A 21,660-nucleotide genomic window follows, 5' to 3' on the forward strand; every position below is an offset into this window, starting at 1 on the left:
ATAAGAGAAGCAATAAAAATACAATTAAAAATCCACATGCACCATTAATACAGTGGATGTTCTATTTCCAGTCTTCAACCACAAATTCACCAATGTGCTGTGGATGGCTTGAATGAAGATTGTGGACCTGAAGGAGCATCTCCACCCCCATCGTTCTGCCCGGACACTGCGGTCCAGCGCCGAGGGCCTTCTGGCAGTTCCCTCACTGTGAGAAGCCAAGTTACAGGGAACCAGGCAGAGGGCCTTCTCGGTAGTGGCACCCGCCCTGTGGAATGCCCTCCCACCAGATGTCAAAGAGAAAAACAACTACCAGACTTTTAGAAGACATCTGAAGCCAGCCCTGTTTAGGGAAGCTTTTAATGTTTAACAGACCATTGTATTTTAATATTTTGTTGGAAGGTGCCCAGAGTGGTTGGGGAAACCCAGCCAGATGGGCAGGGTATAAATTAATTGTTGTTGTTGTTGTTGTTGTTGTTGTTGTTGTTGTTGTTGTTGTTGTTGTTGTTACCACTGTCTGTGAACCCCTGCATTTCTGAAAACATTACCTGGCTAGAAAATTTCAGAGAATTGCTTTGGAAAGTGCCAATGAGGCAAGTCCACATTGAATGCAAACTGAACCAATTTTTTCTGCCACCCCTTGTTTCTGGGCCCTCCTTAATGCTGAAGTAGGCAACTTAATCCAGAACATACCAAGAGAGAATATTTCCCACAGTAAGATTCCGTAAGACCAGACATCACTCTTAATAGTATAAATCCCTTGAAACAAGCTTTCAGGAGACATCCACTTAACAGGTAAACAAGCCTGTAGGAAGAGGAAAGGGGGGGAGGAATCATTTCTGCACTGAAACTTCCACACATCAGAGGAAAAAGAAGAAGAAATACTGCGCAAAGTCTAGCAATTAGTATGCACGGACTTCATTTTTAGAGGAATATCTGCTTTGGAACAGGGTGGTTGTGGCCTTTGAGGGAGCACATGCAAAGCATAGTGGAACTAGAGTAGGAACTAGGGTTTTCACATGATGTTGCTGAAGCTGCTCTTGTTTGAAACACCTAAAAAAACAGATAACCAGGGATGCTTCAGACTCGATCGATTCCCTATATGAAAAGTTTCTCAAGCATGTCTTCCCACTGTGTGTGAACACACAGTGAAATATCTTTGGGTGTGTGTGTGTGTGACAAGCTACGCTGAGGATTTAGTATTTACTGCAAGGAAGCACTTTCTGTGTGAAGGTGCCCTCAGACAGATGGCTTTATGCAGCCTCCAGGTTCATAGACATCACGCTACTGAATATAAGCTGCTGTTGGACAAGGACAGGAGAAGAAGGCTATTGCCTTCATGTCCTGGTTACAGGCTTACTGGAGGCATCTGCAGGAAATGGGATTTATAGGCAGTTAGTCTAATCCGGCAGGGGTCCCTTTCATAAGGAAGTTAGGAAGAAAGCAGATACGTATGTGTGTTCTAGCAAACCCAGCAAGGGAATCTGTATCTACAAAGAGGCTTTGGCGCACAGATTGCCATTCTAGATCACAATCTGTATGTGCAAAGGAGTTCATCAAACCCCTGAAGTTGTGGGGGGGGAGGGGTGTGAATAAAGAGGTGTTTTTCCTCCCTCTCATAATACCAGAATCTGGGGTCATCTAAGGAAGTTGAATGTTGGAAGGTATCCAGAAAAAGAAAAGGAAGTACTGTATTTCTTCACACAGCATATAGGGTGGTTGGGTTTTGGTTTTTTTGCAAAATCGCTTTTATTGATTTTCCAAATTTTAACGAATCAACCACAAACTAGAGCAAATTTAATACAATTTCCCAAAAATATTGGCTTCCCACACTCTGCTTTCCATGTGTCCATAGTTTCCTCTTGTTGCTGCGTTGTTTTCTAATTCACATTCCATTCCTTACATTTAACCTTATATTGCAATATTTTTGGAGGGATTATTTTTAATTTAAAGTTCTTAACCATCAGCTTATCCACTTGCCAATTCCTGCATGTACACACAGCACACAGTTAAGCTATGTTAAATTCTTTGCCACGGGAGGTCATTAGAGTCGCCAAGTTAAATGGCTTTGAAGGAGGATAAAGACAAATTCATGGAGAATGAGGCTAATGAAGGTTACTAGCCATGATGGCTGTGCACTACTCTCCAGTATAAGAACTGGTGTGTTTCTGAATACCAGTTGCACAAGTGGGGAGATTCCTGCTGGGTATCTGGTTGGCTATTGTAAGAACAAGATGCTGGACTAGATGGGCTTTTGACCTGATCTGACAGGGCTATTTTTATATTCTTATGCTTAGTACTACTGTGTTATTATTATTAGCATAAAGCTATGAAAAGAGTCTGCCAAAAGCATCTACTTACGTTCCCCCGGACAACGTAGTTTGAATCATTCTCTATGTCCCTCGCAAGTCCAAAGTCGCAGATTTTTGCCACTTTCCCGTGAGTGACTAGAATATTCCTGGCAGCGAGATCCCTGTGAACACACTGTCAAGGGAGATGGTGTGAGTTTGCTTCACGCCCTGTTTCACAACGGCCAAAGAACAACATTTAAGACCCTGATTGTTTCCAAGCCAACACCTTTCGCAGCTCAAATCATATGCCAAAATAGGGACACTTGGAGGGTTTGTAAACATGTGCTTATTTTGCTTAATGGTTTGTCTAGCCCTGCCTATGGCCTAGGATGATGGGAGGTAGACAGTGGCGTAGCGTGGGGGGTGCAGGGGAGGCCGTCCGCACTGGGCGCAACATCTGGGGGGGGCGCGCTTGCGCTCGCACTCGCAGCTCTCTGCCCCTACCTGGCTCACTCACTCTCTCTCACTGCAGTGCTGGCTGTGCGAATCCGATCCAAGCCCGCCCACTGTGGAGGGGAGGGTGCCAGGCGTGCGGTGCGGTGCGGAGAGAGAGCGAGGGACTATCTGGGGGAGGGACAGTGCAGCGGGGGGGGGGGCCGCAAATTACTTGCCTTGCCCCGGGTGCTGACAACCCACGCTACGCCACTGGAGGTAGAATCTGAACCCTGGAGGGCCCTGTCCCTGGTGTAGACCACACTGAATTAGATAGACCAACGGTCTGGCCTGGTGGAAAGGAGCTTTCTCTGCTCCAATGTTCTCATCTGGAGGCCCCTGTTTCCCTGTTCATGGTCTACGCGGTGCTTCCCCTCTCCAGCACTTGAAGGGCACACATCCTCTTTTTTAAAACAACAACAACCAAAAGTGGGTGAGCCTATGAGCAATAAATCTTAGAAAGAAGGAACCGAAAGATAACGCCGATCAGTTCACTGAAAGTTTTATGTGCTGGAGGGAAATTGTACGAAATACTGTAATACCGATAGTCACATTTCACTTGATGGAAGTTCACAAGGTTTGCACAAGTATTTTCAAAGGAAGATTGCTGGCTGTCCCTCCAAAAAGATGAGCGATGCACCATTGATCTCTGACATGCTCTTTTGAGAGTGGCGCTGTCTGGGCAAGCACATCTGCTGCTGCTCCTGGCTCCTCCTGAAGGGCACTATCCCCCCCTTGTTTGGCATAAGACTTACATACGCAAAAGGAAGAGTATTTTGACCTGATCCCATGTTAAAGGCAGAAATTCATTTCCCATCCCAATGATATATAAACACTGGGCACCAAAATTCAGAACAGAGTTCAAATGGTTCCCATATAGCATTGCATCGTTACTGCAGAATCAAAGATAGTCTTTAATGACTGCCAAATAGATAAACTCCAGCAGAATAATTATTTGTTGCTCCCCTGTTGGGGGCTACAGCTACTGAGCTACAGGAAGGGCCACACAGCTCAGTAGCAGAGCACATACTCTGCATACAAAAGGTCCCAAACCGCAGCCAGGGCTGGATTTAGGTTTGATGAGGCCCTAAGCTACTAAAGGTAATGGGGCCCTTTATATGTCCAGCTGTCCTTTGTCAACAACAAATTGTCACTGTTTTTTGTGTTGAATATATGATATATGGTAATTTATGGACCTAACAGGTATCTAAAACCAGTGATATTTTAGGGAGCAGGCTAGCAGGCGGGGCCCATTACACAGCATCTCTAGCTACTCTTGTCTGAAACCTTGGAGAGCTACTGCCAATTGGTGTAGACAACACTGAGTTAGACACATTCCAAGCGATTTAAAGTCTGATTAAATCTTGGAAATCCCACCTAAAGGCACCCGTTTTTGCACCCCATAATCCCACAGTCCTTGTCCAGTGAAATATACTCAGAGTCGCAAAGTGATTTCATGCTCTTTATTCAGCTCATAGTGGTGAGGAGGTGAACGAATGTCCCCTCAAAGTATCTGCCTTATATACATTATTTACACAATGGGCTGCACATGATTGGCTAATTCCGGAATTCTACTGTAAGCCAATCAGGTTGTGGATTCACTTCTGTCTGGAGCATGATTGGGTGGTTCCTGCCAACCAATCATACTGCTGCATTGTTCTAGGACCAATCAGACTGCTGCCTTTTGGATCCTATTGTTCTAGGACCAATCAGACTGCTGCAGTTTGGATCCTATTCAACTCAGTACATAACATCCAGCAAAACTTCTGTGATGGCCAGGAAATGCTTCCTCTCCTTCCCTTCTTTTTGGAATTACTTTGCCCTTGAGGATTTTTGCTCCCCCCATTCTTTGACATGTTTGAGGCAGACAACAGCAGAAGGACAGGTAAACACCTCCATCTTCCTTCTCTCTCATTCCATCAACGTTCCAACTTCCCACACAATCCCTCCCCCTTTCCCCACAAACACTGGAGCATCATCACACAGCTGTTCTCGGTTCCCTGGCATCTCATCTCCCCGTCTAGACCTCCTGTCCTCCTGTCTCCTTCCGAGACAAGCCTTCAGAAATTCAGTTTACATTTGGCCTTTTGTTTTACCTCATTTAGAAAACCTTCTTTCTTTGGAAGAGCACTGGCTTTGGCCTTCTCAGTCCCTCTTGGGGAGCTTACTAGGGCATTCTGCTACCTAGACCAAATGTTAGTCACACTGTGTTCTTGTGTATTTGGTAAAACATGCTAGTTTCTGAGCCAGCTCTGCTGAACTGGCAGCAGCGTTCCTTTGGCAGAGAAGAGAAGAGGTTGCTCTCAACTCCCCTCTAGCCATTTGCGTTCCAGAGAGATGCATCATAAGCAACTATGGCAACAACCAGGACTGACCTAAAACATTCTGATGCCTGAAGCAAAGGGCAAGAAAGCACCCTTATTCCATGTGAAGAAGCTGATTAGACTGGCGATGGGACAGTAACCTCCTGAGGGCAGCAGTCTTCCTTAGAGGACATAAGGCAGGTTTTATCAACAACATGAAACTGTCCTCCAACATCTCGCCAGCGTTCCCTGCTTCACAGCATCTGCCACCTGAGGCAATCATCTCATTCTGCCTAATGTTGGGGCTGGTCCTAGTATTTACACACACACACACCAGAAAAATGTATTTCTCTCATAAAAGTCCATTTCTAATTAAGTATTTTATTTTTTTGTAGTTCTGAGCTGGAACATCCAGCTGGAGAGCAGAGGAGGTAATAGGATTTGGACCACTGTATGCATTTTTGTTCTCTTTATCATCTGAACAAATTTTCACACATCATGCTTACTGATTTTGATTCCAGAAACTCCATTCCTTTGGCAACTTGATATGCGAAGGAGAGAAGGTCTTCAAAAGTCAGCACATTGAGGTCCTCTTCATCATCTATTCCCCTGTTCACATATTTCATCCCTTCTACAAGTGAAAAACAATGGCAAGAGCTTTATTTCGCTAAGGCTTGAGTATTGTTTGCCAAATGACTACATTACTTCAGACCATTTTTTTAAAAAACCCACAATTACAACCCAAAAGGAGACTTTGATTTCTTACCTTCCTCAGCAAGCAGGGCAATTCTGCACAATTTAGAGGCCAAATCTAAGTCTTTTTTTGCAGATGTGTTTCCAAAGTCATCCTTTGGAATATATGATCCATTTCTTAGTATATATTCATTTCTGAAAAAGATTATTTTTTTTAAGAAAAAGGGGTTGCTATAGTAAAAATGACATCCATAAGAATGAACACAAATAAATAGAATGAACCCAAATAAATAGAAATTAAAATCTGCGTAAATACATTATTATTTTTTAAAAAAATAAACATTTGGATTGTGTTGTGCTTAGAATTTTTCACTTGCAGAATTCATCACGATAGCATGCATTCAATTTAAACAGCAGAGTCTTTGAAAGAGGATTTGTGACAGTTTTGACTTGATCAGGTTCAATACACAGCAGAAATGAAAGCAGCCAATCTCTTGTGGCTTTTCCATGCAGATGTGGTTCTCAAACTATATCATATAGGGACCTTACCTGGGTAAGGTAATTGAGAGAGCGGTTGTCAAACAGCTTGGTGGGTTTCTGGATGAAACATCGGCTCTGGATTCATTTCAGTCCGGTTTTCGCCCTGGTTACGGGACCGAGACAGCTTTGGTCGCCCTAACAGATGATTTCCGTAGACAGATGGATTGAGGCGGGTCGGGACTGCTGATTCTTTTAGATCTGTCAGCAGCCTTCGACATGGTTGATCACAAACTTTTGGACCACCGCCTTGCTGACGTGGGGATTCAGGGCATAGTCCGACAATGGCTGCGCTCCTTTATCTCAGGTCGGGGATAGAGGGTGGCGCTAGGGAGGGAGTTGTCACCATGGCACTCCTTGGTGTGTGGAGTCCCGCAGGGTGCGATCCTTTCCCCGATGCTTTTTAATATCTTTATGCACCCCCTTGCCCAGATTGTCAGGAGCTTTGGGCTGGGTTGTCATCAATATGCTGATGACGCCCAGCTTTATCTGTTGATGGATGGCCACCCTGACTCAGCCCCAGGCACACTGACCAGATGCTTGGAAGCTGTGGCTGGATGGCTGCGTGGGAGCCAGTTGAAGTTAAATCCTTTGAAGACAGAGGTCCTCTGGCTGGGTCGGGATGACATGGGGTTGGGGGACCAACTTCCATTTCTTGCGGGGGCTCAATTAGTGCCAGCGCCTTCTGTCAAGAGCTTGGGTGTAACCTTTGACGCCTCCCTTTCCATGGAGGCGCAGGTTGCAGCCACAGCAAAGGTGGCATTTTTCCATCTCCACCGTATTAAGCAGTTGGTCTCTTACCTTTCTTGCCCAGATGTGGTCACAGTGATCCATGCAACAGTCATCTCCAGGCTTGATTATTGTAACTCGCTCTGCGTGGGGCTGCCCTTGAAGCTGACCCAGAAACTCCAGTGGGTGCAGAATGTCGCAGCGAGGCTCCTTACGGGGTCCTTGCGGCGGGATCACATTCATCCAGTGCTTTACCAACTGCACTGGCTCCCAGTGGAGTACAGGGTCAGGTTTAAGGTTTTGACCTTTAAAGCCCTATACGGCCTAGTACCTACAGGACCGCCTCTCCTGGTATGCCCCACGGAGGACCTTAAGGTCCACAAATGACAACACTTTGGAGGAGGTCCTAAGTCGCAAGGTGGTTAGATTGGTCTCAACTAGGGCCAGGGCCTTTTTAGTACTGGCTCCAAATTGGTGGAACGCTCTGTCACAAGAGACTAGGGCCCTGTGGGACTTGACATCTTTCCGCAGGGCCCTCAAGACAGAGCTGTTCCACCTGGCCTTTGGTTTGGACTCAGTCTGACCCTTATGTTTCCCTCCCCTTATGGTTTTGATCTATGGGCTACTATTAAAATGAGGCTGCATTTTTAATTGTATTTTAACCCGTATTTTAAATTGGTTTTTTTCTCCCCCCCCCCCCATTATGTTTTTATTATAATTTTACTGGTGTTAGCCACCCTGAGCCCGGCTCTGGCCGGGGAGGGCAGGGTATAAATAAAAATAATTATTATTATTATTATTATTATTATTATTATTATTATTATTATTATTATGTCACCCTAGCAACTTGGCCCTGTGAGTTGTCAGGAGATGCGAACGAGGAACAATGCAGATCAGCTACAGCCTCCTTGCACTGCCAGGACTGCTGATCAGAAGGCAGAACCACTGGCCCAATGAGTCAGGTGACACTAGAGAACCAATCAGCTGGTGGTGGTTAATATAAAGCCTCCAGAATTGATACTTTCCCTCAGTCTAGGTAACCTGTCATTGAGGGAAATGATGAGATTCTTCCACTGGACTACTATCTGCATGAATCTGCCTGCTGGGCCTGTGCTACCATTAGGCAGAGTGAGGCAGCTGTCTCAGGTGGCTAATGCTATGGGGAAGACACCATCACCACCACAGAGGTGTATGCCACAGCCACCCGGGATGGGCATGTGGGGAACGCCCCCAAGGGAAGCGTGGTGTGGAGAAAGCCCACTGCGTCCCCAGTTCGGGCTTGACCCAGGAATGGAGCTGTAGTGGTCGGGCATGAGAGAGCTGCCTTGGCAGCTTCCTCGCGTGCCACAGCCCCGCCAAGGAGAGCGGGCGGCAATATTCCCTCCCCCTTTGCTTGGTACACAAGGGCCTCTAGCGCATCGCTTTGCCCAAGCCACAACTGGCTCAGTGCTCCTTACCTTGAGTTTGTGTACTGTGGGAAATTGTGGTAAAAGCTGAAATTGTGCTGTCGGAAGACATCAGTCAAGGTCTTGTGGAATCTGTCTCGTTTGCTCCGCAAGTAGTTCAAAAGGTCTCCATAGCAACAGTATTCGAAAATCAAGTAAACTGGTCCTGGAAAGTTTTTTTAAAAAATAAAAATCTGTTACTCAGATACCAGATAGCAAACAGTGAAAAAGGAAGCAACTGGGAGCAGCCACTGGGGCCACATAACACCAGTCCTTTAAAAAATCTACATTGGCTCCCAGTACATTTCCGAGCACAATTCAAAGTGTTGGTGTTGAGCTTTCAAGCCCTAAACAACCTTGGCCTAGTATACCCGAAGGAGCGTCTCCACCCCCATTGTTCAGCCCGGACACTGAGGTCCAGCTCTAAGGGCCTTCTGGCAGTTCCCTCATTGCAAGAAGTGAAGTTACTGGGAACCAGACAGAGGGCCTTCTCTATAGTGGCGTCCACCCTGTGGATTTTGCTCCCATTAGATGTCAAAGAGCTAAACAACTATATAATTTTTCATAGACTTCTGAAGGCCACCCTCTTAGGGAAGCTATTAATGTTTGATGTTTGTTGTTGTTGTTGTTGCTGCTGCTGCTGTTTTTTCTGCATTTTGTTGGAAGCTGCCCATAGTGGCTGCCCAGACTCTGGGTAGTTACAGCAGAAAGGCCATTTGGGACATAGGAAACTGCTGTCTACTAGATCAGACTAAAGGTCTGTCTAGCTATCTAGCCCAGTAGTGTCTACTCTGACTGGCAGTGGCTCTCCAGGGTCTCAGACAGAGGGAAGTTTATCCCAACACCTGTTGCCTGATCCTCTTAACTGGAGATGCCAGAAACAGAACCTGAAACCTTCTGCAAGCAAAGCAGGTGCTCTGCCACTGATCTATGGTCTCCTGAGTTCCATCAAAGACTCAGCAGATCCCCTAAATGTGAATTTTCATTCCATTGGACAGGAGCTACAGGCACAACAGGCCAATGCTAATTCTACATTTGGGTACTCAACCCAGGCAAAAAGAGGTCACATTGGAGGGTCCAGCATAAGTAGATGGCTTTGCCCACTGGCTGTTCAGCTCCTTACCTGATATGGTACAAGCTCCAAGCAGATTCACAATGTTTTCATGACTGCCAATGCGAGTCATCATCTTGAGTTCAGTCATTAGAGCATCTTTTTCGGAAGAGCTGTATTTGTCTGAAATGCAACAGCAACAGAAGTATAGTTATATTTGCCTATACTGGGAAGGGCGATTAAGTCCATGCAATTTAAGGATTTAGGATCAGCCTCCTCCAACCTTCAGAGATTTGGACTACAACTCTCATCACCCATCACCACTGACCATGCTGACTTGATGGGAGCTGTAGTCCAGCAATGCCTGGAAAGCACTAGGATGAGGGAAACGGCTTTAGATTCTCAGTGCACAATGCTAAATCCTAAACTTAAGACCACTGTATAGGCCGACTTTAGCTGTAGCAGCAGAGGCAGTAATTTGGTATGGTAATAGATGGAGATCAATCCAATGCATGGAAAGCAGAATGGGATTACACTTCCTCCAAGAGCTCAGCCGTATGAGTGGTTACTTGAAAGTGAAGTCAATGGGGCCAGGGAAAGCTGGTGCCCACTGGGGTTGGTGGAGCAGAAGACCAGAGCAGCCAACAGGAAATGATGGCGAAGTCAGAGCCAATGATAGGCAGAGGCAACCTGAACCTCCTCACTGATGAGTTCTACAAAGGCAACACTGAGGCTAATGAGGAGTTGACAGCCAGCTAGTAACATCCCCTGGATTGGTTGGAAGTAAGGAGGAGGTGGGGGCCGGCTAAGGGCAGATTGTCGTTAGTGAGGCAATGCCCCATTCACCTTAATGGATCAACCTCCATGGAATGGGACTTACTTGCTGTTCATAGGAATAACTATAAGGAACATTTCCCAGGAAACGTACTTTAGCTGTGTGTACTTTAACTGTGATTGAAATGCATGTTGTGTATGCAGCCATAATGGCCAGCATAGGTCTGAAAAAAACATCCCTGGCTTCTGTGGGAGATGAAGTCAGATATCCAGGGACTTTTGCTTGATGTTCCGCAAATCAAAGCCCAAACATAATTCACATTTTAATGGTTTCTTTGCTTCGGTGCTGACGTCACCCTCAGAATCACCACCATGTTCTGAAAACTACAAGCAATTTAAGCTTTGGATTAGGCAGCTCTTCAGACAAAGGACTCTTTCAAATAAAGGACTGTTCTCCGATACATGACCACCAACTCACAACTGTGACACAGCTGCATCACACATAATAGTCCTACAGCAAAGAGAGGGAAGACATGCCACCAGAAACTTTGGATTGCAATAGATCTCCCTCAAACAGCACGAGTGTGCACAAACTCGTAGGAGAAAAATCAGAGTCTGCAGATGTTTTGAAATGCTAATGGCTAGCTATGTATCTACCTCCACTGTCAGAGGCATCGTGCCTCTAGAATGCCAGTTGCGGGGAATCATAAAAGGGGAGAGCGTTGTTGTGCTTGGGTCTTGCTTTTGGTCTTCTCAGATACATCTGGTTGACCACTATGAGAACAAGATGATGGACTAGATGGGCCTTTGGCTGGATCCAGTCTGGCTCTTCCTATGTTCTTAAGTGTGATGGCCTGGGACTCGGACTCAGAACCAGAGGAGTCTCAGTCTGCACCGGACCCTTTGCCTCAGGCATCATCTGAACAAAGTCTGGGGCCTGATTCTGAAGAGTCCCAGTCTGCACAGGTTCCCCTGCAACAAACACCAGCTGGGCCAAGTCAGGGGCCTGAGTCTGCCCTGGCTCCAGATGCGGGGATTGCCTCCAGCTGGGCCATCACTTACAGCTGCTCCACTACCAGTTTGGTCAGGGGAGGCTGAGGCGGCCCCTGGGTCTAGTAACCCACCGATGTCTCCCGAGCTGCAGAGACTAAGGTCTGAGAGAAGGAGAGACCTGAGTGCTCGCAGGAGGAGTGCTCACCTCTGGGCGAAACAGGGAGGTGAGTCGCCGGGGGATCAGGACCAGCCGTTACCCCAACAAAGATAAAAGGCTGTTGGACCCCGCCCCAGGTTGCGGGAGCAACATTGCTGATTGCCAGATCCTGCCTAAGATCCTGTACCTGTCCTTGCCTGGTTTTCTGCCTCATGTCCTGCCTTGGCCCTGTCGGAATGACTCCTAGTGGAACCTTTGGATTCTGGACTGGACCTGGACCGCGTTTCTTGGGACCAGCACATTAAGCACAGTTAAGCACTCATGCAAGGGCTCACTACAAGGAAACAGGATTGGGCATCTTTCGGAGTCCGACTCAAGTGCTTTTCTCTCTGTGCCACCACAGCAAGTTGTCAGAAGAGGGAGCTGTTTGCCAGGGATCTGCTCCGCTTGGGTGTCGCCAAGGCAGCTGGGTCAGAAGTAGATCCTGCGGCTTGCTGACTCAGCAGCTGCCAGGCGACGCAAGACAGGGCACCGACAGGAGTTTCACTTGACCTTTCTAAATCCCTAGATTCTGTTTCTTCAGCCTGAGCAATTTGTCTCTACAGAGTAGATGAAGCTGATGTCAGACCAAGCAACCTAATGACCCTTGTCACCTTGCCTTGCCTCTTCACTGTGAATGGCGGTTGCATTGGCCTGCTCTGCCTTGATCGTGCTTCCAGGCAAGCACCCCAGACACCGAATTGAAGATAGGCTCCCCCCCCCCCCCAAATCAAGAACAGGTTACAGCCTTTACAGCAGGAGTGTGAAACGTGTGGATCTCCACATGAGAGCCAGTGTGGTGTAGTGGTTAGACTGCTAGGCTAGGACCTGGGAGAGCAGAGTTCAAATCCCCACTCAGCCAGCAAACTCACTGGGTGACCTTGGGCCCGTCACAAACCCTTAGTCTACCTTACTGGGTTGTTGTGAGGATAAAATGGAGAGAGGGAGAATTTATACACACACATATGCAGTTGATGGGTATGTTTAACCTAGAAAAGAGGAGACTGAGAGGAGATATGATATGATAGCCATCTTCAAATATCTCAAGGGCTGTCACATGGAGGAGGGAGCATGCTTGTTTTCTCCTGCTCTGGAGGGTAGGACTCGAACCAATGGCTTCAAGTTACAAGAAAGGAGATTTCAACTAAACATATGGGAAAACTTTCTGACAGTGAGAATTGTTAGACAGAGGAGAGGTTGTGGACTCTCCTTCCTTGGAGGTTTTTAAGCAGAGGCTGGATGGCCATCTGTCCTGTATGCTTTAGTTGAGATTCCTGCATTGCAGGGGGTTGGGCTGGATGACCCTTGGGGTCCCTTCCAACACTAAAATTCTACGATTCTGTGACTCCAGCTCCCATCCTCTCCAGCAAACACAGCCAATAGTCAGTTATAAAGGAGTCCAAGGACATTTGGAGGGCCACAGATTCCTCATCCCTGCATTACAATATACATGGATAGACTACCTTTTAGCATCTTGACTGCGACCTGGACAGACACTCCCGTTTCACTAATTCCATATGCCGTGGCATTCACCACTTTCCCAAAAGCACCGGAACCAAGTTCTTGCCCTACAAGAAAAAGGGAAATGAACATGTCCCCCTCATCTTGCACTTTGGTGATGTGTTTGCTAATCTTACGGCGAGTGCCACCAAACTCACCAAATTCCAGATTTTCTCTGGGAAACTCCCACTTGAGCTCATACTCGACCTCGCTGAAATCCACGTAGATGTATTCGTTAGATGAAGATCCAACCATCTGTATCATCTGCAGCTGGCTTTTGTACCTCGATTGCTACAGGGAATGGGAAAAGAGGAATAGTGAAAAGGACATTCAAGGTAACAGAGCAAAGTGAAAAAGACAGACATTGGGTTCAGCTGTTACCTTTTTGTAGTTTTGGCAAATTAAGACACACAACACAGCAATGACCGAAAAGCAGAATCCAGCAGTTGCATATAATGCAACATTATCAGACAGGGGATGTTCTCCTGCAATTTGAAGAGAGGTGGATTGTGAAGCACTTCATTGTATCGTTGAAGATAAAATGACTTTGCACATGTGATGAAACACATGCCGCAATAGAGATGTTGGTCTTCAGGGTGCCACAGGACTCATCTCTGAAGTTACAAACATTTAATATATTTTTACATACCATGGAATTTAGCATGGAACCCATGCTTTGCATTATAACGTGGCTCCCACAGAGCAAATAGAAGGATGTTGGAGTCATTCATAGAAACAAGCCAATAGCAACATTAAAACAAACCACCACACAATACCCATAAATGAGACAGATTAAAACCTGTCGTGCTTCCTTTTTTTGGTGAGCACAGTATTATTCTTTAGAGGTCAGTGTGTTCCCAGATGAACAATCATTTATATTTAAATTTAAGAGATCCAGGTTTAAGTGAGTCCCACCCACCACTTCTGTGGCATCACTGAGACGCCTTGGTCTAACCACTATCTTCTAGTCTCAGTTTCCCACTTGTAAAATGCAAACTGTGACTTGTCTTAGGGTTTACCATGAAGGCATAGCACAATAAGAAGATGGTGGGGAGACAAGATACAACTCAGCAACCCAAAGGTGGCGTTCCCATGGTTCCAGCACATCATGGGACCAGAGGCCAAGGACTTGGGTCTTGAAAACTCAACTGAAGTTCAAAGTCAGGTTAGCAAAAATGCATAGTTTGTTCAAAGTTCCATGGGGGCAGATCTCTTTGGGACTCTAAAATCCAGCTGTTGCATATAAGCAATTCTTGCCAATTGCCTGAGAAAGTGCAAACCTCTCCCCTTTTCCACAACATGTCACAGATGTTACTGGGCTGCAGTTCCCATCATCCATTCACCATTCTGGCTGAAGCTAATGGGAGCTGCAATTCGAAAACATCTGGAGGGTACCACGTTGGCTATTCCTCCTTACACAGACTGCCAGATCCATCTTTACAGGCACCTCCGTACAATACCTTTTTCAATTAAGCTTGTTTCACAGTCAAAGCCCACTGAATTGTTGGCACAGCACTCTACGTAAAATCTGTCTTCTACTTCCGATAGATCTAAAGTGCTGTTTACAATCTGGAAACCAAAAGTATTTCCGTCATACGTGTTGTTTGATATTCCACCTGCGATTTCTGTGCAACTGTGGGGAGAAGAGAGCCATTTACGTTTTTCATTTTTTACCCAAACATCTAAAAAGTCAAGGGCATCATCAGAAGTATGTGCTGCATATATCTTAATATTCTTTCAGTAGCTGTGTAGGAATGGAGAAGCTGATCCCTTAGCTTTTTTAGCTCACAGATAATTTGTATTTAACAGATGTGTTTAGATAAACATACTATGGGCTGGAACAAGGGTGGGAAACCATATATGATGTCAGGTATAGCACAGGTAAATGGGGAGCTTGGATGAGAGGGATCTTTGCTGGTGCCGCAAACAGAACTTCTTGCAGAATCTTAAACCACACCACAGCATCTCAGCTGCTTTTAAAAATGCAGCCGCTAACATCCATGGAAAAGGCCATCAACATCTTTATTTACTTTGTTTTCTCGTCCCGACACTGTCTCCAGACCCAAGATGCTGCAGGCCTGCTCTCAGCGGCGCAAGAAATCTCAGTTGATGTCTTGTACATTTTTAAAACAGGTTTCCCTGCAAAAGATACAGCAAAACAGCACAGAGCACTTTAGAACAAGAATTCCTGAACTTTGACTCCCTATACTTTGAGCCTCCCCATAAATACATGACCTGCAGGACACAGGTGGCGCTGTGATCTAAACCAGCAAGCTTTTGGGCTTGCCGATCGTAAGGTTGGCAGTTTGAATCCGCACAACGGGGTGAGCTCCCATTGCTCTGTCCTAACTTCTGCCAACCTAACAGTTCAAAAGCATACCAGCACAAGTAGATAAATAGGTACCGCTGCAGCAGGAAGGTAAACAGTGTTTCCATGTGCTCTGGCACTCGTCACCATGTTCTGTGCACCAGAAGCAGTTTAGTCATGCTGACCACATGACCCACAAAAGCTGTCTGCAGACAAACGCTAGCTCTCAGCCTGAAAGTGGAGATGAACTCCAAAATGGCCACCATGCTCTCATGATAAAAAAAATGGGAAGATTTTGTGTCCCAGATTTTGGCTTCAAAGTGTTGGAGGGTATGTGATGTAAGGCTGCGGGTGAGGGTATCTCTCTCCTTGAGCCAGGCCTCTCTTGGGCTGCATACACAATGTACATTTAAAGCACAAGGCTTCTGAAAATCTTGGGAACTGTAGTTGGTTAAGTATTCACATTTTTGCAGAGCAATTTCCCATAACGCAATGCACTTTTTGTTGTTGTTATTTTTCACATAATGCATTTTTGTACACACTACGTGGTTGGAGAATGGCATTGCAAAATTCAGAGAAAGTGCAAATTTCAGAGGATGGCTGTGTTTTTGCTTTCAGGAAGTGAGAAGAAGGTGGGTTTAGCTTCAAATGCAAACTGAATTGCATTTGTCTCCCAACCTTCACAAGAAGAAGAACAAACAAGCAACAGCAGCATGGAGGCAAGCATTTCAAATCTGTTCTCTCCCTCCCTCTCTCTTTTAAACTCACTTTTCACGTAGAGTTTTAATGTCCTGCTCACAGACAAATCGTCATTTTCTGCGTAGAACACATATTCCCCTGGTTTGTCCTTATGGTCACAGAATTTTGAAGAGATGCTGTTTCACAAAGGAAGGAAGGAAGGAAGAGTCAACCAAGCATGTATCCATATGCATTTGCGATTTAAAAGGTGGTTGTTGTTTTTAAACCAAGCCAGGCAGCTCTCAAAGAATGAGAACCCAGTATAGCATCGTGGCCAAGCTACATCGGTGCCCTCTTCCATGAATAGGAATGGTGCCCTCACCTTGAAAACATTAGTTCTGGAAAGAGGTTCATCAACTCAGTAGCAGACAGCATGGTAGGGCAGGGACATTTACCTAACCTCCAAGCAGGTGAGTCACTGCTGCTTATTGGAAGGAGAAGGAGGGGGGCACAGTGAATATGCACGAGTAGGAGCATTAGATTGGCTCTGTGGTACATTTGCACTGTGCTGTGCCCCCCACAACATTGTCCTTTCCCCCTCTCCTCCCTGTAAGGTAAAGGTAAAGGGACCCCTGACCATTAGGTCCAGTTGTGGCCAACTATGGGGTTGCGGTGCTCATCTCGCTGTATTGGCCAAGGGAGCCGGCGCACAGCTTCCGGGTCATGTGGCCAGCATGACCAAGCAGCTTCTGGCGAACCGGAGCAGCGCACGGAAACGCCATTTACCTTCCCGCCGGAGCAGTACCTATTTATCTACTTGCACTTGACGTGCTTTCGAACTGCTAGGTTGGCAGGAGCAGGGACTGAGCAATAGGAGCTCACCCCATTGCGGGGATTAGAACCACCAACCTTCTGATCAGCAAGTCCTAGGCTCTGTGGTTTAACCCACAGCGCCACCCACGTCCCTTTCTCCTCCCTGTAAGCAGCAACAACTCATCTGCCAGAAGGTCAGGTACAGTAGGTGACTCCACTCCACCATGCCACCAGCTACTGCCTCAGCTAACAGAAGAAATTCCTTTGGAACCAGTGCCCATTCTACTAAGGTTAGGGGTTTTCTAGTCCAGTAAGAACAACCACAGAGTACTTCTGGGGCAAAGATAGGGCAGGGGACCCTGTGATCCTCAATATCTTGGTGGAGTCTAGCTCTCACCAGCCCTGGCCAGCATAAGAACATACAAAGAAGCAGGGACAGGTCAAAGATGAAACTAATGAAGCCCCAGAGAGGCCCCAGAGGTGACTTTGGTCTACATTGCTTAAAAATGTTGGGTCTAGTAGACCCAATTTGCGTTGCCCGACTCAAATTGATTAATTTTTTGTTGTCTATATTTTAACAACCCCAAAGTTTGAGAGTCAGTAGCACAGATGTTAGGATGTGGTGATCTGCAATGGAGGAAGATAACAGTGGTTACCCTGACCTTGTTGCTGGTTGTGAAGGGAGCCTCATGACTGTCCAAGCTTCAGGACCCCATAAATGTAGGTCCGCCACTGCAAAGAGCCCTGTAGGATCAGGCCCAAGGCCCACCTGGTCCAGCCTCTTGTTCTTAGAGGGTGGCCCAATGGTCAGGGTTCCAACAACATATAGGGAGCTCTGTGTTCCTCATCAACTGCAATGGCAATGTCACATAATGAAAGCCCTTTGAAAGTGCCCTTACCAGATGCCTTTCTCTGCCATGGAGCAAGCTCTGAAAAACTGGTTCTGCAACCTTCCTGCATTGAAGCAAGGGAAAGCTGGCTTTGGAAGGCACCTGCCAGAGATCACCTCCCTATCACAGCCTCGATTCCCAGGGAAGAATGGCTGTATACATAATTGTATACCTGCTACTTCAAAAATAGTGTTTAAGCACACAACAGTACCAGAGGAATCTGCTCCTCTCAACTTTGGAAAAGAAATCTGGCTGTGGAAGGGCTGCCTTGGACAGATGGGCAAAAATAAGACTGCAAAGCATCCTTTAGAAAGGCAACATTTTAAAAACATTCTGCACAAATAACATCTATGCGCTCAGTGACAGGGAAACCCCTCCTTCAGCTACTCAGTCTATCCTGCAACAGCATCATTCATTTCTGTAATGGACCAGAAATAAATCTAAGTATGTTACAGACATCCTGGAAAACAACAACAAACAGGGAGAAAAGTCCCTCTGTTGCTGGTGGTGAGTGATGCTCAAGGACCAATGTGGCAGTGTTTATGTTTTCTTGTCGGGCAACTTTGGGCACTGCTACAGAGTCTCACCCTGCGTCATATTTTATAAATAGCCGTTTTGTACTTTACAGAGGAAGAGAAAGAAGACATATAATATTACTCAGTTTCAATGCAGAACAGACAGAACCCAAATACAGATACCTTAACATGTTAGTTAATTGTATAAATATTTCAAAAACTGTGCTTAACAAATGTTGCCAGTGATTTAGGAACATAGGAAGCTGTCTTATACCAAGCCAGATCACTGCTCCAATTAGCTCAGTACTGTCTACACAAACTGGCAGCAGCTCTGCAGGGTTTCAAGCAGGGAGTCTTTGGGAAACGGATCTCAGTGACTCATGATTTTCATCTTACATAAGACGCCAATATGGCAACCTCCAAATTCCTCTCCCCTCTCACCCACCCACTAGTCTCAAAACTCTCCCACCCACCCTCTTCCCTTGCAGTTCAAAATAAAAGTGGCCGATTGAAGCAAGCTCCTTTTTAAAAATAGAAAAGTGTGACTGACGGAAGGCAACTTTACCCTCCCCTGTGCCCCGCAGATGTTTCAGACTACAAAACTCCTCATCCCCAGCCAGTACAGGATGATGGCAGTTGTCGTCCAACATCTGGAGGGTGCAGAAGGCTGATGTGACATATAATTGGGCTCTGATGTAACAAATGGCTAGTACAGTGGTACCTCAGGTTACATATGCTTCAGGTTACAGACTCCACTAACCCAGAAATAGTGCTTCAGGTTAAGAACTTTGCTTCAGGATAAGAACAGAAATTGGGCTCCAGCGACGCGGCGGCAGCAGGAGGCCCCATTAGCTAAAGTGGTGCTTCAGGTTAAGAACAGTTTCAGGTTAAGAACGGACCTCCGGAACGAATTACGTACTTAACCTGAGGTACCACTGTATACATTAGAGGGTAATAAAATGTAGGGAATCAAGTGGCATTTATACGTGAATTTCAGTTTCATGAGACCGATTCAGTGCAGGAGTTTCAGCCAGCCTGCTTGAAAATAAAGGAAGGCTTGCAATAGACATTGATACGTTTTTGGTTTAATTCTGGGGAAGTGAAAGTGAGCGGAGAGATACCTTCTATTTTACAAAGAGGGAACAGAAAAACCAAAGGGCACTAAGAACATTTTTCTGGAAAAGCTTAGAGGAAGTTGTAGGTGGATGGGAGTCATTGTGGTGTGGCTTGAAATCAAAAGCCCCAAAAGAGAGTGCTGTGTGGAAATTTACTTTCCATTTGGCTTCAGGCAGAGCAGAGAACTGGAGAGGGAGAGCAACTATTGCTCTGCTTGGCATCTCCCCTCCCTTCCTAGCCACTTTTCTCCCTAGGAGGGAAAAGATATAGGTCCTCTTTTATCCATTGGGAAGAACCGCAGTGGGCAACTGAGCAGGGAAATGGCTTCTCTCCCCCATCCCAGAAGATCTGTGCTCGGAGGGCTCAGGAAATTTGCTTTGCATAGATTCAATCCTTGGCATCTCCGGGGAGGGCTAGGAGAAGCCCCCCTTCCTGAAACCCCATAGGGATTTGGCCAGTCATTGTAGACCATGGGCTCTCAAACTGTGGTCCGTGAACTAGCAGTAGTTTGTGAGCTTCACTCAGGTGGTCTGTGCTGTGCCGATGGATTTATAGTTGAAGATGGGAGACAGAGCAACCATCACAGTGAATATCCGTATTGTTCTTTGAACAGTATTTAGGAAGCTACCCTGTACTGAATCAGACCATTGGTCCACCAAGCTCAGCACTGTCTGCACTGACTTTCAGCAGCTCTCCAGGGTTTCAGACAGGGCCCAACAGGTAGCCCTACCTGGAGATGCTGGAGATTGGACCAGGACCTTTCTGCATCCAAAGAAGATGCCCTGCCATGGATTTACACACATTAGTCACAGCTTTGGATCCAGTACAGAGCAGGCACAGCCTTTGTTCCAAATCTTTAGGTGCCAGGCAAAAGCGTTTCTCTATAACAAGACCTTCGGCTGGTTAACAGTCAACGGTCTTTTAAATGTGTTTGTGGGAGGGGGGAGGTTAATGATTTGGTTTTGTTTTATTATATATTTTGTGTTCTCATTTTGTATTTTTATGTTGTGAACTGGCCTATGATCTTTGGAAGAAGGGTGGTATAAATAATAATAATAATAATAATAATAATAATAATAATAATAATAATTTCTCCTCGTGGTTGCCTCAAAGGATGTGTGCTCTTGCAAGTACACAAAATGGGTCAGTTGATTTTTGGGTGGGTGGGGTGGGGGTACTAAAGCAAAATATATACAGCTTGAGACTAGAATGATGAAAAGATCTTCTCATCCCTTATATAGCCAATTGATCACTGCAAGACTGAAGGCCTCCTGCAGACACCATAGATGGTGGTTTATATATGTCCTGAGTTTTCTGCTGCATTGACTCTGAAGAAACGAAGAAATACAATGTGCAACATGAGATGGTAAGCAGAGCATGGGGTGGATTGCAGTGCATTTTTGTCTAAAACAAGAACCATTAAGGGTCTTTTTCAATCACCTTTTTATCTAACTGGGGCAACCAGAAATTGTGGCAATACAGATACAAAACACGGGAAACAAATACGCAGAACAGTTCTAAACCTGTTGACTCAGAAGGGTGCAGAAAACAGTGGCTGAAAGTCATTACACACAACAGAAGCACATTCAAAGAAAGTTAATTACCTGTAAACATCTGTGTAAGTCTGTATACAAGGAAATGACATTTGGGAAGACATCCATATACATCTAATTGATGGATATGCTATTAGTGTGACTTCAAGGCACAATTTTTCCGCCACATCAGCTTCAAAATCTTCCTTTGCGTTGGTGAAATTGATAAAACCCTTATCTGTTGAAAGATATATCAAAATGATGTTGTGATATTTTTATTTAAAATGAAAACGTTTTCAGAAATAATTTATTACCCTGCATTTCCCTTCCGCAAAGGAGTTGCTCAAAGCAGCTTACAAATTAAAAAAGGAAGCTAAAAGCAACAATAATCCGATCCTCAAAATCAACAAAGCAAAAAACTCCAGAAAAAAGCCAAAACCAAAGACTGACAGTAGTTATCAATGCATGTGGCAGGAACAGAATCAGAAGCTTGTTTTAAAAGGATGGTTTTCAATTACCAACAGAAAAGGAATGAAGAGGAAGATAACCTGAATTATTGGGGCGTATGCAGGGCCCCACCAGAGAAGTCACATCTACACCATACATTTAAAGCATATTTAAAGCACCTCACTACCACCAAAGAATACTGGGAACCATAGTTTGTTGTGGGTGCTGGGAATTGTAGCACTGTTGGGGAAACATACACTTCCCAGGGTTCTTTGGGGCAAGCCATGTGCGTTAAGTGTATGCGATGGATGTGGTAAGAAAAAGCCCTCTCACGTTTTGCCACCAATCTTGCTTCAAATT

General features: G+C 45.7%; 1 protein-coding gene across 2 annotated transcripts in view; it reads right to left on the minus strand.

The window, feature by feature from the left end:
* The window catches only part of FLT3 (fms related receptor tyrosine kinase 3), a 56,862-nt gene that overhangs the window by 6,820 nt on the left and 28,382 nt on the right, over positions 1–21,660 (minus strand). For both annotated transcript variants that reach the window (XM_083437050.1, XM_083437049.1), the window contains exons 9-21: positions 20,926–21,091; positions 16,078–16,184; positions 15,032–15,140; positions 14,462–14,634; positions 13,383–13,486; positions 13,160–13,292; positions 12,965–13,069; positions 9,611–9,721; positions 8,500–8,653; positions 5,850–5,971; positions 5,590–5,714; positions 2,359–2,481; positions 691–802 (exon numbers count right to left, since the gene is read on the minus strand). In XM_083437050.1, coding sequence (XP_083293176.1) covers positions 691–802; positions 2,359–2,481; positions 5,590–5,714; positions 5,850–5,971; positions 8,500–8,653; positions 9,611–9,721; positions 12,965–13,069; positions 13,160–13,292; positions 13,383–13,486; positions 14,462–14,634; positions 15,032–15,140; positions 16,078–16,184; positions 20,926–21,091 — 1,644 coding nt within the window. The remainder of the gene's footprint in view (positions 1–690; positions 803–2,358; positions 2,482–5,589; positions 5,715–5,849; positions 5,972–8,499; positions 8,654–9,610; positions 9,722–12,964; positions 13,070–13,159; positions 13,293–13,382; positions 13,487–14,461; positions 14,635–15,031; positions 15,141–16,077; positions 16,185–20,925; positions 21,092–21,660) is intronic.

Source organism: Podarcis tiliguerta (genome assembly GCF_965153285.1).
Source record: "Podarcis tiliguerta genome assembly, chromosome: 4".
In the NCBI taxonomy this organism is placed as follows: domain Eukaryota; kingdom Metazoa; phylum Chordata; class Lepidosauria; order Squamata; family Lacertidae; genus Podarcis; species Podarcis tiliguerta.